Source organism: Nerophis lumbriciformis, linkage group LG10, assembly GCF_033978685.3.
Source record: "Nerophis lumbriciformis linkage group LG10, RoL_Nlum_v2.1, whole genome shotgun sequence".
NCBI lineage: Eukaryota > Metazoa > Chordata > Actinopteri > Syngnathiformes > Syngnathidae > Nerophis > Nerophis lumbriciformis.
This window is the reverse complement of record NC_084557.2, coordinates 29,092,563-29,109,134: the sequence shown is the minus strand read 5'-3', so window position 1 is coordinate 29,109,134 and position 16,572 is coordinate 29,092,563. Positions and strand designations below refer to the sequence as shown.

At 38.7% G+C, this 16,572-nt stretch overlaps 1 protein-coding gene across 1 annotated transcript; it reads left to right on the top strand.

Annotated features, from left to right (window-relative positions):
• The first annotated feature begins 211 nt into the window (after nucleotides 1–211).
• On the top strand, nucleotides 212–14,857 carry map1lc3b (microtubule-associated protein 1 light chain 3 beta). Its single transcript, XM_061969888.2, has 4 exons — nucleotides 212–475; nucleotides 7,877–7,932; nucleotides 13,653–13,759; nucleotides 13,834–14,857. Exons 1-4 carry the CDS (start codon nucleotides 436–438, stop codon nucleotides 14,009–14,011), a joined length of 381 nt encoding a protein of 126 aa, XP_061825872.1. The 5' UTR covers nucleotides 212–435; the 3' UTR covers nucleotides 14,012–14,857.
• Nucleotides 14,858–16,572: the final 1,715 nt, after the last annotated feature.

Below are 16,572 nucleotides of genomic sequence, written 5' to 3'. Positions count from 1 at the left end.
CACCTCCCAGGGGGTGAACAAGGGAATGGGTCAAATGCAGAGGACACATTTCACCGCACCTAGTGTGTGTGTGACAATCATTGGTACTTTAACTTGAACTTAACTTAAATAAACACGTTCATACTCCATGTTATGTTGTTGCTCCATGTGGAGTAATCCTTGAACCAGAGATGCAGGACATCACCGCGAGGGAGGTGCGTGACGTCATCGGTCAGCTGACACGTTTGTTTTGCTTGCCAGGAGGTCGTCATGATAAAAACACAGAGGCAGGAAAGCAGCACATCAAAGCGCATCGTGTAACGTGAAAGCTCCTCGCCGCCATTACAACACAGCTCCACGTCTTTGGTCACCGACAGTCTCGTCAACTGCTGCCCTTTTTGTTTGCCCACACCGCCATTACCTCCGTTGTCGACTGGGCGACGACTTTGACGCAGTATGCCTTCAGAGAAGTCCTTCAAACAAAGGAGAACATTCGGTAGGTGTTTTTTATGAAACACCATTTAAATTAATTTGTGTGTTTTGGGTGTTTGTCGCCCTACCGGAAACGAATGCGCGTTTATGTTCATTTGTTGACCAGTTAAAACTGCGTCAAACATAACTTAAAACTGATAGAGGGTTAGTTGTCTCGTCACTTTTTTTACCTGTACGACCTATTTACAGACATTTATATGATTTAGATTCAAGTATCAGACCGAGGACTCATTGTTGAATTCCTGTGTTTATTTGGGTTTAGTGGAGCTGCAGGATTGGGGGATGGGACATTTTGAGGAGGAGCAAGAAGTGCCTGACTAAAATAAGAATACATCTTCATGTTTCTGTTTTGTATTAACATGTCAATATGACAGTTCTCTAAAGACTGAATTGTTTATATGTCCACTTGCCTTTCATTAACTGTATTATTATTGTAGGAAAATCGACTTCCGGTTGAACGTCACGTTATTGGTCAGCCTTTACACAAAGCTGAGCACGTGAAGCTCTGCTAGCAGAAACATGAGGTCACGTGTTCCAACATGTTTGTTCAACTGTTGGTGGTTAGAAGTGGGCATGCTACATTTTTTTATCCATTTAATACAAAGTACATACAGGGTCAGTATCGCAGATAACAATATTTTTCCAAGGTCATTGAATGGTTAGTTGTTTGCCTTTTAATCTGTTGATCATGACCATAATGAGAATAAAACACAATAGAAAGGTATTGTTGATATTTTGAGTGATGCACACACTATTACAGTGTTATAGTGAACCCTGTTTATTACTCATTTATGACTATTGCTAGCTTCTTCTCAGAAACATGATATCCCATGTTGAAGGATGTCTCCAACACTGGTGGCGGTCCGTGTACCACAGACCTGGGCAAATTAAGGCCCGGGGGGGCCACGTGCGGTCGTTAAGCTTTTCAATCTGGCCCGCCGGACATTCCCAAATATTTTTTTTAGATCTTTAAGATAGGCTCCAGCTCCCCCCCTCGACCCCAAAGGGAATAAGCGGTAGAAAATGGATGGATGGATGGAAGATGGAAAGTTTATCTGCCATTATGATGTGCAGTGATGTTTTCAAATTACCATAAGTCTTGAACTATACAACATATTTCAGTGGTTGGAATCTGCGCTTTTGCATGATATTTTAGTGACTAGTGTTGTCCTGATACCAATATTATTTTGATACTTTTCGGTACTTTTCGATGCTTTTTTAAATAAAGGAGACCAGGAAAAATGGCATTATTGGCTTTATTTTAACAAAAAATCTTAGGGTGTGGCGGACCGGTACTTTTCAGAGGCGGGTGTGACGTTCATATGTTCTCAATATTCAGGGTTTTATCGTTCATAGAAAACATTACAATTCCATTCCGTTTTTAAGGCGGTCTGTCATTGCATATTTAACATTAAATCAGACTTTAGTGTGAGGTTTTGTATTAATTTTCCTAAAAATAGATATACCGGCCCCCAGACACATTTTTTTCTCTAAATTTGGCCCCCCGAGTCAAAATAATTGCCCAGGCCTGGTGTACCACCTGGTAGACCTTGTCTATTAAAATGCTATCACTATCCCCAGCTTATATTAACAGAACACTGGTAGCTCCTCGGTAGTACCTCAATTTACAAGCTTACTTGGTTCTATGACAGAGCTCTTAACTTAAAACACTTGTACAACGTCTCTGGTTGAAATGAATTTATCCATCCATACAGCCATCGTCTTCCTTCCTATTGTTAGAAAACAAAGTTATGTCGATCATAGGCACCGATCTACATTTCTGCCAGTGGGTGCTCGGTGTGTGTGTCTATTAAAAAAAAATATATACCGGTAGACGTTCAGCGAAGTTAATATTCCATATGATTTGTGGCTTTAGTATTTTGTAAAATGTACCAGACTCCCCACTACAAATTAACTACAACAAGATTGATTTTTCAAAAATTATTTTAAAGATTTAAAGTTTCTTTCAATCCCAGGAATCGGCACCTATGATGTCGATCCTTAGAAGGTAATTCTAGTGACTAAACAAGATGTTTTAGTCAGATCTTACAGGGTTCATTGTGACATTTGCTATGCCAACTAATGGCAGGGATGCTTGTAACTCAAATGTATTCTAATTTAAAGCATAGCAATTAGCCGAGAGACAGCTCTTATTTCAAAACACTCTTAAGTTGAGGGATCACTGTGCTAAGTGCTTAAAAATCCTCTTACCATCTGCATAACTACATGCCAACTCGTCCTAAGTTTCGTTATCTATAGAACCCCCCTGCAAAATTAACCAGTGAATGTGTACACTGTACAGTGTAGAATATTGATATTTTTATTTATTTAAAAGGGTGTAAATGCATGCGACACATCATGAGATGAGATTACATTGCAACAACAAATTCCAACATGATCTAGTGTCTGAAATGGATAGTGTCTGCTCGGTGACCTTGTGGTAAGAATGTCAGCCCTGAGATCGGTAGGTCATGAGTTCAAACCCCAGCCGAGTCATGCCAAAGACTATAAAAATGGGACCCATTACCTCCCAGCTTGGCTCTCAGCATCAAGAGTTGGAATTGGGGGTTAAATCACCAAAATGATTCCTGAGCGCGGCCACCGCTGCTGCTCACTGCTCCCCTCACCTCCCCAGGAGGTGGAACAAGGGGATGGGTCAAACGCAGAGGATAATTTCACCACACCTAGTGTGTGTGTGACTATAAGTGGTACTATAATTTTAACTTTAATATGTTAAGTAATATGTTCCATGGTATATCGTATCTACCTACAAATCATAAACAAATTCAAATTGTCTAAAACGACATCATAAAAGCTTCACCCAAACAAACAAACATGCATACCAGGTAGGGGAGGGGGCAATCAACAGTTACAATTTCAAACAATTGCTTGCTGTTGATTAGTTCAGTGACTCTCAGACTGTAGTACTTGTACCACTCTGTTACAGAGGCTCTATCCAGTGGTATGGCAAATAATCAGTTGATTAAAGGGCAGTGTTTTATTTTCCTATATTTAAACACATGTTACTGTTCAAATTGTATGGAATGTCATAATGACCAAAATAGTAAATATACTTGTTAAATAGCACCTATGCATTGTTTTTAATGAATACGTAGGTCTACTACTCTCCTTTATTTTAATCTTGGTCTATATGGTGATACTTGGATAGCCAAGTTTTCTTTGAGGTGGTACTTGGTGAAAAAAGTTTGCGACCCACTGGAGTGGTTGATTGATTAAAGTACCGATAACTGTGAATTACTTTGCTGCTACCAACAGAAGTACTTTGTTTTATTTTTAGAACTAGTTAGAAAAAAAGAATGACAACTACAACTTCATAGGCCCCCACGATCCCGAAAGGGACAAGCGGTAGAAAATGGATGAATGGATTGATGGAGGGTTTTGCCACCAAGAATTAATGACAAAAAATAAATTGGTTGCAAATGTTTCTTAGTAATAAATCAGGCAACCTAATGAATATATAACAAGCAAAGTGAAGAGCAGCGTGAGAGTACGAAAGACCTATCATTTTGGATACTTGGCAATTAAGGAAACTAATCTCATTAGGGTCACAGGTAAGCTGGATTCTATCCCAGCTGAATTTGTGCAAGAGGCAGGGTACACGCTACACTGTTCTCAGCCATTCACATGGCATACGTACGTGTGCAGGAGATACACATGACGGAGATTTCAAACCAAAACTTTTGACTCTGTGGCATACTTGCTAACCAACAGTGCAGCATTTAAAAATAAATGTGGCAACTGAAGATTATTTTGATAGACAGTTAGTCAAAGATTATCTTGAAGATGAGTCGACTAATCAGATAATAAAGCGTACACATATTTAATCACTCAAATTGTTCCATCGACTTTTACATGCAGTTTTAAGTTATTTTAGGCATGTGCTTACGAACAACAACAATGACTAATTCATTCATTAGTATGCATTTATACTGTAACTGTGCTGCTCATTCAGCTGTTACAAAAATGTAAATGACTAGTAAAATGTTGTCCATGTAAAATAAAGGAAAGGCTAAGTGCTAAAAGAAAACAATGAACGTTGTTTGTTTCAAAGAAAACGGTTTAAAAGCAGCAATGAAAACAAACAACAAAACACAAAATCTAACTTCCTCAAAAAGCTGCACACTGGTATATTGACTATTGATCAACTCTTGGCTTCCCTTTTGTCTGTCTGTTCCTAGCCACTGAAACGTGATGACTCAGGCTGTGGGCCGCTAAGTCATGTCATGAGAGACAAACATCACCCGCTGAGCTTCCCTGTTCTTCCACAGTGAACTTAACCTGTTTAGGTTGTTATCAAAGGACATTGTCCCACATCTCAACAGAAAGATGAACACAAATATTAGATTTAAAACGTTTGTCACAAAGAGTGAATGCCTGTAAATCACATGGCATGAATGTAAACGTGATGTTTAAGAGTTAGTGAACTTCACCCAGTTCACTATGTCAAGTTGATTTTCAGGTGATTGTGACATCCTTGTGAATTTGTTATCAGACTACCAAACAATGGTGTTGTTGATGTAGCGGGTTCGATGTGCAGAAAGCCTGAGATGTTGTTTACTTTAGGACCTATTGAGATCGAATTAAACCCACTCTTAGGTCATGTCCACAGGAACACGGATGCTTAATAAACGCATACTTATCTCTGTGTTTAGGCCTCTTGTCTAAACGCAAATGTTTGTCCTAAAAAACGCAGACTTTTGCAAACGTACAGTTCCAAAACTCTCCGCTCATAGTATGCGTGTACACGGTACAAACGGAGACCTGTACTCCCCTGATGGCGTCACGGTTGTGCGTTGTCATTTCCAAAGCTCAACAACACTGCCTTGCTGCCTTTAAACACACTTTAAGAGGACTTACTGTACATTTGAACACATTTTCACTCTACATTGACAAAAAATACGCATCAAAATGGGCTTTGCGACGGTCATCCCTGCGACAACGCAGTCGTTATAGATACGATTGCTTTCGAACCTTCACCTGATGGACAACTTTGACAAGCAAGACTTCTTGCTTTGTGTCATAAGAAAAGTGCATTATTACCCCATGCTTTTGATCCTTGTTGAACAACAGATCATGAAGTTAACTTATGTGTGTTGGTTCCATCTTGCCAGTTTTGTGGAAAGTTAATCAGTTTGGAGTGCACAAATGCAGCGTGAAGAGGTTTGTGTACGCTTTATTATTCGCCTTTTAATATATCTGCTTCATTATCTTTCATCTCATTCGTATTTGGTTCGGGAATCCGAATGAACCCTTCCTTAGCTACCTTAAATAAATCTCAGCTTGTTTTTTTCTACCATCAATGCACTTCGAAATGTTCTGTTCTTTCAATTTGTGAAGCAAATAAACAATGCACTTCGAAATGTTCTGTTTTAATTTGTGAAGCAAATAAACAGTCTCCTCTTCATTACAATCGTTGCTATGTTTTTATTGAATGGTATTTGCTTCCGGGTTATATCCCGCGCGTTGAGAAGGGCGCATGCCCGATACGAAGGGTCCTCTGTGGCCGCACACACTCCCCCTCGAGAGACAGTTTCCAATCGCATAATCCAGGTGTGTTAGTCCAACTTTTCAAAAACCAAACTCAATCGGATTAAGGTGTTTCCATGGGTTGTAGGAGGCTTATTTAGATTCAAACTATTTGAGAAATCGGACTAATTTAGTTCATGGAAGCATACTGAGTGACAGCCATGTTGACCAATCAGAATTTTGAGCCTTTTGTTTCTTCGTCTCTCGCTTCAAACAGGGAGAAAGAGATCTCACTCTGTGCATCGCTCTTAGAACCTGAGTGCATTCGTTTAACAATAGAATTTACTGAATGCAGTGAGCCCTCTTTTCAGTCATTCACAATCTTGTTTTGAGACCGCTCGCTTACACTCACAGGAAGCATAGCCTCCCTACTCGCGACAAGTCGCCAGTAAAAAGTGCGACAAAGTAACAAAAAATAGTAGAAAAAAAATAATTACAAAGCCAAATGTTATGTTGTGGAAATATTTGAGCTTGACACGGACTAATGCACGAGAATGCCGTAAACACGGGATTGAAATAAACAAAAAGACAATCCGACCTCGTTTTTCCAACTGGAAAATAAAATGCACTTTAACATGTTCTATATATAAGGTTTAATTTTTGCTTATAGAATTGAAATTGCATTTTATTTTTGTGTTTGTTTTTTATTTAAGATAACAAAGTTATCCAATTACATTACAATGGTAAACAATTCTACAGTACGGTAATGAGAAATAAACGTTTATATCCTTTTAAATGGTTACTTCCATTTTTACTATATATTATGATTACATTGTATAGAATGTTATGATTATTTCTTCAGTTTAGTCTGTCTGTATAAAGCCAAATATGTTTTAAATAAATAATTGCATGTTGTTCTTATGTGTGGCACCTTGAGTCCAGAATATGTTGACTGACAGTCTAAAAGTAACATGTCTTCCTTCACTTGTTTTCGTAGTTTTATACATTTTTATGCAAAAAAATAAAATAAATCGCATTGCAATTTAGGAGAGAAAAATTGCAATTAAGTTCTTTCTCAAAATCGTGCAGCCCTAGTAACTTATGTGGCTGTCTTTAAAATAAATGTAGTGGAGTGGTCCTTTGTTTTAGGTGAACCCTAGTGGTCACAATAATTCAATCAGTTGAGCTCATGATGTAGTTGAATGATGCGGACACGTTTGTTACTGGATACTTTCTAATATGTTCTACCTTGGAAACTTTGTTTGTTAGTCGTATGCAATTCTAATCATTTGATACTTGTTTATATTGCCAAATGTGATGTTTTAGACTGCAATATTGTTCAATTAAGGACACGTATTACGTGTGTCTAGCTTGTGTGCTTAACTGTTGTGTAGCAGCTAGCTCCTAGTAGCTTATCGACTATCATGTTTACCTTTTGGAAATGACTTGGTAAAAGAAAAGACCAACCATGTGTGCTTACTTGAGGACATTTAGATGTTAACTGGCTTTCCAGCTTTGCACAATAAACACGCTGCATGACTGCTTGTATTACTGATGGAAAGTTGCAAACAGTGCCACATAATAATTGTATCATCATGTACATGTCGCCTAGATCAATCTCACCTAGTGGGTCAGGACTCAAAAGTGGGTTGAAGACCCATCTGGGTGTGTCGTGGACAGCTAGTCCAAAAAGACATCCCTCCATCAATGGTCTATCCTGTTTGTTGTTGTTATTACGTGTGAGCTAGAGTCTATCCCAGACTTAGTTTGAGAGGCTCCACAGGTGAATGTTGGTCCAAGGATAAAGCCAGTTGGAAACAACTGGACTATATCCAGCATTACTTTCCGCATTTCTTTGTCTGCTTATTTGAATTTGGATCTGCACGAGTTAAACGTCTGCTTGTTTGTATCCTCATAGATCAGAGAGTAGAAGATGTCCGGCTGATCCGGGAGCAGCACCCTAACAAGATACCTGTGAGTATTCCTGTGTCCTTTCCAGCAGTGACGAATGACAAGTGGACATGTTATCATACTGTGCATGCGGTCACATGACCAACATGAGTGAGCAAGAGCAGCACAAGGTGTAAAATGTAGTAGTGTATTTGTCAATACAACAATTACTGTACATTGTACAACAATTCCAGTTGAGTACTTGTCGGGTTTGTTGCTTTTAACAAAGTATATATTTTCAGTAGAAGCATCAGTGTATAGGAGAACTTTGACGAAGACAAAGCAAAGCATATTATACTGTTTGATACAACAAACAAAAGCTCTCCATTTGAAAGTGCAGGAAACATCGACATACACCAGACCACATTAATGGCCTCGGGCCTTATGTAACAGTTGCGTGGCTTTCCTACTAAAAATAGATTTAAGTTCAAATCCAGAAAACATTGGACGCAAGTAAATGTTCAGATGTATTAAAAGGTTTGCACGCTCTAATCCAAGTACATTTCTTTTTTACATCGCAATCAACTTGAAATTGATTGAAGATGTGCCTGGCTTGGCACGCCCAGACCCCGATTGATCAAGTCTTGTCCAAGCACAGGCAGGATTGCAAGAATGGACAATGAAGGTGAAGGCTAAAAAGTGAGGAGTGTCCTGACCAGATATCTAGATCCCTAGATTGATTGCTGTAAGATGTTCTTTGTTACATTGTTTACTTTCACAAGTCCATCAAAGATTTGATTCATTTATGATGGCTCAGGTGTGATTCATTACAATCTAACAGCATCAATGTTTATTTGCCGGGTAAGAATACACTTCCAGGTCAGAGGTGACTATGACATAATATATGCGCATGCCTACTAGGTCGCCTTGCGCCCGCTGACGGAGTCTTACACCAAAGCTTAAACGATGGCATTGTGTGTGTGTGTGGACAGGGATAAGGTTATAGGTGGGTTATACCTTTTATAACCTTGGTCGTGTTAGGACCATCCAGGGTAAATCCCACCTAACCTTATCCACACACACACAATGATCGTCTAAGACCCCCTCGCCCCCTCCGTCAGCCGGCGCAACGCGACCTAATACGCATGTGCGGAAAATGCGCACGTCATAGTCACCTCCAGTGTTGCTCTTAAATTTAACTTATCTGAACAATATCCAGTGTTGTGGTATTTCAATTAACTGGAATCTAGCGTACTGTGGGGCCCTATTGTAGTGAATCACACCTGAGCAATCATAAATTAATCAAATCTTTATTGGACATGTGATAAGTACATAAAGTGACAAAGAACATTTTACAACAATCAATCGTTTTTGGTGACTTTATATACTCTGGACATAGACGTTGAGTCCGCGACATACATGGCTGACAATAACTGATACAGTCTGCTTTGCCAGTCCAAAAGCATTCACCGTTTTCCGTAGTCTTCCCTCGACGCTAGGTAATACAAACTGGCATTCGCCGTTTTCCGTAGTCTTCCCTCAACGCCAGGTAATACAAAGCACACGCTACCTTTTTTTTTTATCACATCCACGAGAGCCTGCATACTTGTTGTCTCTCCTTCGACAAATGGACAAAGTTTTTCAGTAAGTAAAATCACAGCTGACTTGGATATTGGAAAGTTCTCTTGCCGTCTGAGAAGTGTTGTATTCTAAATAGCTGCAATCGCTTTCTCTTAAGGTCTTCATGTGTGATTTCCACAAGTGCCTGTACATGTACAAGGAGGAGAAACACGGGCATGTCTGGATGACTCACCTTCATATTTCCAGTGGTTAGCTCCGAGTTACGAAACCACTTTATTAGGGCTGTAACAACTAATCGATTAAAATCGATTATAAAAATAGTTGGCGATTAATTTAGTCATCGATTCGTTGGAACTATGCTATGCGCATACGCAGAGTTTTTTTTATTTTATTTTTTTTGTAATTTTTTTTTGTAATTTTTTTTTTTTTTAATAAACCTTTATTTATAAACTGCAACATTTACAAACAGCTGAGAAACAATAATCAAAATAAGTACAAAAACAGTACAAAACAGCGCCAGGGCGGCACTGAGGCTACGTCTCATGAGGTGGAGGTAAGCTAGCCAATGATGTGTCATGTGCAGCTCACGTGACGATGCCGTCTCCTTTGCGGAAACATTCGAAAAATGGCGCAGGAAAACAGTACGGATAGTTCAGCAGAAAAACATCTTGAGGTTATTGCTTCAATGGAGAAAAGTGTACGACCTAAGTCGTCAAAAGTGTGGGAACACTTTACTTTAAAGACTTCAAAGAAGACCGTTTCCTGCAAAATGGCACGGAAGTACAACATTGCTTCAGGAGCACCTGAAAAGGAAACATGTTGGAGCCATGGATGAAGGGAAGAACTCACAGTATGGAACTTTTTAAGTCCATAGTGGCAACAAGCATTCATGAGTTCAGCTTTTTTGTGAGTAACGTTAACGTTATGCCTTTGTTGCAACGCGGGGCTGATAATGTGTCTCCAGCACATTTGACTCCGTTTTGAGGGAGAAAACGCATGGTTACTGATTATGAAATAAACGTAACGGACAGAAATATCTCAGGTTGGTTTCCTAATGGATCAATGTAGCCGAGCCCGATAAAGCTATACAAATACATTTAGATTTGAGTGACGCTTTAGTATAACTAAACGTTATGAAGGTGCTGGAATATTTCATGCTATTATTCAGAGGCAGCCTAAAATGAATCCTTTATTATTTACAACAGAAACGTGTACAATATCTGATTCAGTTCTGATCTGATGAGTTACATTTCCGTGTTATTATTGGTGTATGCTGCATCCTCAATGTCCAGACCATGGTGCCAGTATGCTGGGTTTTTTTTCAATAAAATACTGGAAAGGATAGAAATGTAGTTTGTCTCTTTTATTCGATTATTAATTGATTAATCGAAGTAATAATCGACAGATTAATCGATTATCAAAATAATCGTTAGTTGCAGCCCTACACTTTATTATGAAGCTGGCTATGGAGCGTTCTTTCTGACGTCACTTCCTGTGTGGGGCGCGGTATTTCTGACTTCACTTCCTATCCGAATTTAGTTTGTAAACGATCAATGAGTCCATACAAAGCTAAGAGCCGGAGATTCAAGAAATACACGGTGCACTTACCCGTGTAAAAAATTATCCGAGGAGGGGAACCTTAGATGCTGGTTTAGTGTGGCTGAAACGCGGCTTAGGCTAAATAATAATTCGTTTAAGGGGTTATCCGGCTTAGTGTAGACATAGCCTTAGTGTAGAGGCAACCTTAATATATTTTTCTCCTTGTCCATAATTTCTATAGGTCATAAAAAAGATCAATAATTATCGATAACGACCAATATACAACACTTATCGGTATATCGTGATACAGTTTTCAGCCATATTGCCCAGCCTTACTATTAAATAGAAAAACAAAAACATAGAAAGTGGAATAAAAACGCAAACCGATTTAATGTAACGAGAAAAACTTAAAACGTTGACAATAATAAGCTAAGATGCAGGCTATTTTTTTTTTTCTTGAAAAAAATCTATTAATATCAAAATGGCCCCTGCATCCTTTGATTTTCAGTATGTGGCCCTTAGTGGAAAAGTTTGAACCCCCCAGCTGTATTATGCTTTATTAGCCTTTATTACACATATTTTAAAGGATGAAATGTTCTAATCGATGACAATGAAAGAAGCAGGCTATGGTTTATGAGTTACGATTTAGTCTCATCACGTCGTACACGTGTGCTGTGTAGGGTTGTACGCGATACTAATGAATCATATTTGGTACTATACCGCCTCTGAAAAGTACCACTCAGGAAATATGTCCCAGGACACATGAGGACTTTGAATATGACCAATGTATGATCCTAGTATCGGACTGATACTTAAAATTTGTGGTATCATCCAAAACTAATGTAAAGCATCCAAACAACAGAAGAATAAGTGATTATTACATTTTAACAGAAGTGTAGATAGAACATGTTAAAAAAGAAAGTAAGCAGATATTAACAGTACATGAACAAGTAGATTAATCATTCATTTTCTACCACTTGTCCTTAATAATGTTGACAAAATAATAGAAAGGTAAATGACACAATATGTTACTGCATATGTCAGCAGCTAAATTAGGAGTCTTTGTTTGTTTACTTACTAATAAAAGGCAAGTTGTCTATTTTATTTAAGGACAAACTTGCAATAACAAACATATGTTTAATGTACCCTAAAAAATTTTGTTAAAAATAAAGCCAATAATAAAAAATGTGTGGTCCCCTTTATTTAGAAAAATATCGAAAAGTATCACAATAATTTTGGTACCGGTACCAAAATATTGGTATCGGGACAACACTAGTGTTGTGTTATTGTTGTACTTTTCAAGTATTCACACATGTTTACCCATGTAGGGTGAATCAGGGCCGGATTTCCAACAAAATAATATTTGACGTTGTGGAATAGAGCAGTGGTTCTAGGGCTGCAACTAACAACTAATTTGATAATCGATTAATCTGTCGATTATTACTTCGATTAATCGATTAATAATCGGATAAAAGAGACAAACTACATTTCTATCCTTTCTAGTATTTTATTGAAAAAAAAACCCAGCATACTGGCACCATGTTCTTTCAACTTGCCAAATAAAACAAGGAAAATATAACAAAAATGCACACTTTTGACACCCCTGCTATAGATAATTAAAAATTAAATCTGATAAATCTATCGATAAAAAGTAGAGCCTGACGACGCGTTTATCACAACTCTCTCGCTCTCTCTGTCTCTCCCCCTCCCTCACTAATGCTGCTGCACGCACAATTTGTTGTGTTTTTAACCTTCTTAACCGTGAACGTACATTGTTAATACACGCAACCCTAACTCAAAATGCCGGACATTTGAGGCATTTAAGAATCACCGCCCGGACAGCCCCGCAAAAGAGGACATGTCCGGTGAAAAGAGGACGTATGGTCAGTCTATCCTAGCCCGGTCATGTCCTCTTTTGCTAGCATGCTAGCAGCTAAGGGGCTAGGATATACTAACCATACGTCCTCTTTTCACCGGACATGTCCTCTTTTGCGGAGCTGTCAGGGCGGAGTTTCATAAACGCCTCAAATGTCCGGCATTTTGAGCATTGTTTACACAACATGCAGTACGCTACTTAATATGTCCGTGTGGAAACTCGTTCGGTACACCTCCGCACCGAACCGAAACCCCCGTACCGAAACGGTTCGATACAAAAACACGTACCGTTACACCCCTATTATTTTGATTATTGTTTCTCAGCTGTTTGTAAATGTTGCAGATTATAAATAAAGGTAAAAAATAAATAAAAAAATAAATAAAACGTAGTCTCAGCGCATGCGCATAGCATAGATCCAATGAATCGATGACTAAATTAATCGCCAGCTATTTTTATAATCGATTTTTATCGATTAGTTGTTGCAGTGGTTCTCAAACTTTTTTCACCAAGTGCCACCTCAGGAAACACTATTGGCTCTCCAAGCACCCCCTTAATGACCAACATTACAACACAGTAGCGTAGTAGACCTAATTATTAATTACAAACAATCTATTTAACAGGTATATTTAATATATTTGGCCAGTGTAACATTACACATGATCATTAACAATGATACTCAATGTACCGTACATATTTACACACCTCTACCACTCAATGGAGCGTGCGCACCACTACCACAGTTAAAGAATCCCTGGACTGGAGGGTTAAATCGTTGACGTCATCGTTGTGCACGTCTTGTGTCCTGCAGGTGATCATTGAACGCTACAAAGGAGAGAAACAACTTCCCATCCTGGACAAGACCAAGTTCTTAGTGCCAGATCACGTCAACATGAGCGAACTGATCAAGATCATCCGGTAACCTTCTCTGGTCCACGCTCACACACAAGTCATGTGGTCTGTCTCTCACCGTGTCCACTCCTGACCACTAGGAGGCGCCTCCAGCTCAATTCCAACCAGGCTTTCTTCCTGCTGGTCAACGGCCACAGCATGGTGTCCGTGTCGTCCGCCATATTGGAGGTTTACGAGCGAGAGCGGGACCAAGATGGCTTCCTCTACATGGTGTACGCCTCCCAGGAGACCTTTGGTGCCGCTTCTTCCCTCCAGTGATCAAACTTCCTTTTCCTCTTCCTCCTCCCCGGCCAGCAATTGGACAATTTTAGTTTTTAGCTCCTCTCGGTGTTCTTTCCCTCGTAATAACCTCGTCTTGTCGCCACCGACTAAGGTCATGTCCACACCAACACAGATACTTAATAAACACATACTTATCTCTGTTTAGGCCTCTTGACCACACCACATGCATACTTTTGTTTTTCCAAACGCTGGATGAAGTGTAGAGATGCAAAAGAGATGACATCACAGTTGTGCGTTTATTGAAACTGCACTTGTGTGGATGGAGATAGTTTGTGTTACTGTTGGTGTGGACATGGTCTTACTGCTTAAAGACCAAGTAGAGCTCCTTCTCACAGGTTGTGGTTTTTCTTTTAAGTAGAGATGTCTGATAATATATCGGCCTGCCGATATTATCGGCCGATAAATGCGTTAAAATTAATATCGGAAATTATCGGTATCGTTTTTTTTATTATCGGTATCGTTTTTTTTTGTTTTTTTTGTTTTTTTTGTTTTTTTTGTAATTAAATCAACATAAAAACACAAGATACACTTACCGGTACAATTAGTGCACCAACCCAAAAAAACCTTCCTCCCCCATTTACACTCATTCACACAAAAGGGTTGTTTCTTTATGTTATTAATATTCTGGTTCCTACATTATATATCAATATATATCAATACAGTCTGCAAGGGATACAGTCCGTAAGCACACATGATTATGCGTGCTGCTGGTCCACTAATAGTACTAACCTTTAACAGTTACCGTATTTTTCGGAGTATAAGTCGCACCTGCCGAAAATGCATAATAAAAAAAGGAAAAAAACATATATAAGTCGTACTGGAGCCCGGCCAAACTATGAAAAAAACTGCGACTTATAGCCCGAAAAATACGGTAATTTTACTAATTTTCATTAATTACTAGTTTCAATGTAACTGTTTTTATATTGTTTTACTTTCTTTTTTATTCAAGAAAATGTTTTTAATTTATTTATCTGATTTTATTTTATTAATTTTTATTAAAATTACCTTATATTCACCATACCTGGTTGTCCAAATTAGGCATAATAATGTGTTAATTCCACGACTGTATATATCGGTTGATATCAGTATCAGTAATTAAAGAGTTGGACAATATCGGAATATCGGCAAAATGCCATTATCGGACATCCCTACTTTTAAGGGTTCTGCTGGTGTTTGTGTGACATTAGTCTCCAACTTCATCTTCTCGTCTGTTGTCATGGCAGCAAACTATGTGGTCATCAACGTGGCGTTGCTCCACCACCTTTTCTATACTTCCACTTGTTGGTGAACAAAGCAAATTGTGTGCATAAATACGCGTAAAGAAAAAATTCAAGCACATCTAATGTTTACGTTCATGTTGACATAAAAAGTGGTGGTAGCTTGTAGGCCGATGCAGGTGTGCCTTAAAGTGGATTAGATGTGTGATTGTATAGACCACAACACCATAGAAGTGTTGTGTGTTACCAATATTTCCTGTCAAAAATAGCAACATGTGTGTCGTCGTCCACCCTCAGGTCCAAATATGGTCACTCAAGGCTCCAAAAAGTCAACACATTCACTTTTTGAATGGTTAGGATTTGTGATCCAACCAATCCTTTTAGTTTTTTAAAGTATTTTTAAGACATGTATGTTGAAGTTGTTGTACTAGAGACAATCTGCTTAGAATGATTTAGTTTCTTTAGGCGAGGAAAGAAGAGGGATTATATGAAAACATTTATGTGTGCTGACTGTGTCACTGTGCTGACTTTGGCCCGCAGGGTTGATTTCCGGGTGCTGCTGCGGTCAGTAGGAAACTTCACTGTTGCTGCACATCCTGTGTGTGTGTGTGTGTGTTTCTTTTTTTATGTTGTACAGAGCAAGTTGCGGCTGCCTTTATTGTAGCATTCGATCATTTAGATTGTTTTATTTAACTTTGTTTTTTCATCTGATCGTGCAACACCGTCAATGATACATTGGACAAGTCCAAGCCACTGTGTGTTGCTGTTTGCGTTGTCTTCCAGCCCTTCACCTTCACGTTGAGCAATAGCCATGTAGTAATTATGTTGGGATTTTGTTAACAATAAAAGGTACAAAAAATGTTTTCTTTTTACTGTCCATTCATGTATTTCCACACTTCCACACATGTAAGAGTGCAATTGTCCACTTTAAATAAAAGATACAACATGAATAGTAGTGTACAACTTTTATATATTTACAGTTAAACTTACATTGAGGACAGTACATTCATACTGTTAAACTGTACACTGACTACTCTTAAATGTGGTAACAAGTTTCAATTTTGGGCATGTTGTCCTTTCAGAAGATATAAACTAGTAATCTTTCCAGTATTTCTCAATCACTCCAACCCCCGCGAATCACAATTTGGTCCAATTAAAATGTGCAAACGTGTTTCTTGTGTAGACCAAGCAAGAATAAAATGTAAAAATATATACGTATTTCCTTGAATTGCTGCCGGGTATATATTATCCGCATGCCTCGTTTTACCGCCGGGTCCAACTCGTCACGTCACGAGTGACACTTCACCTTTCAAGGCATCA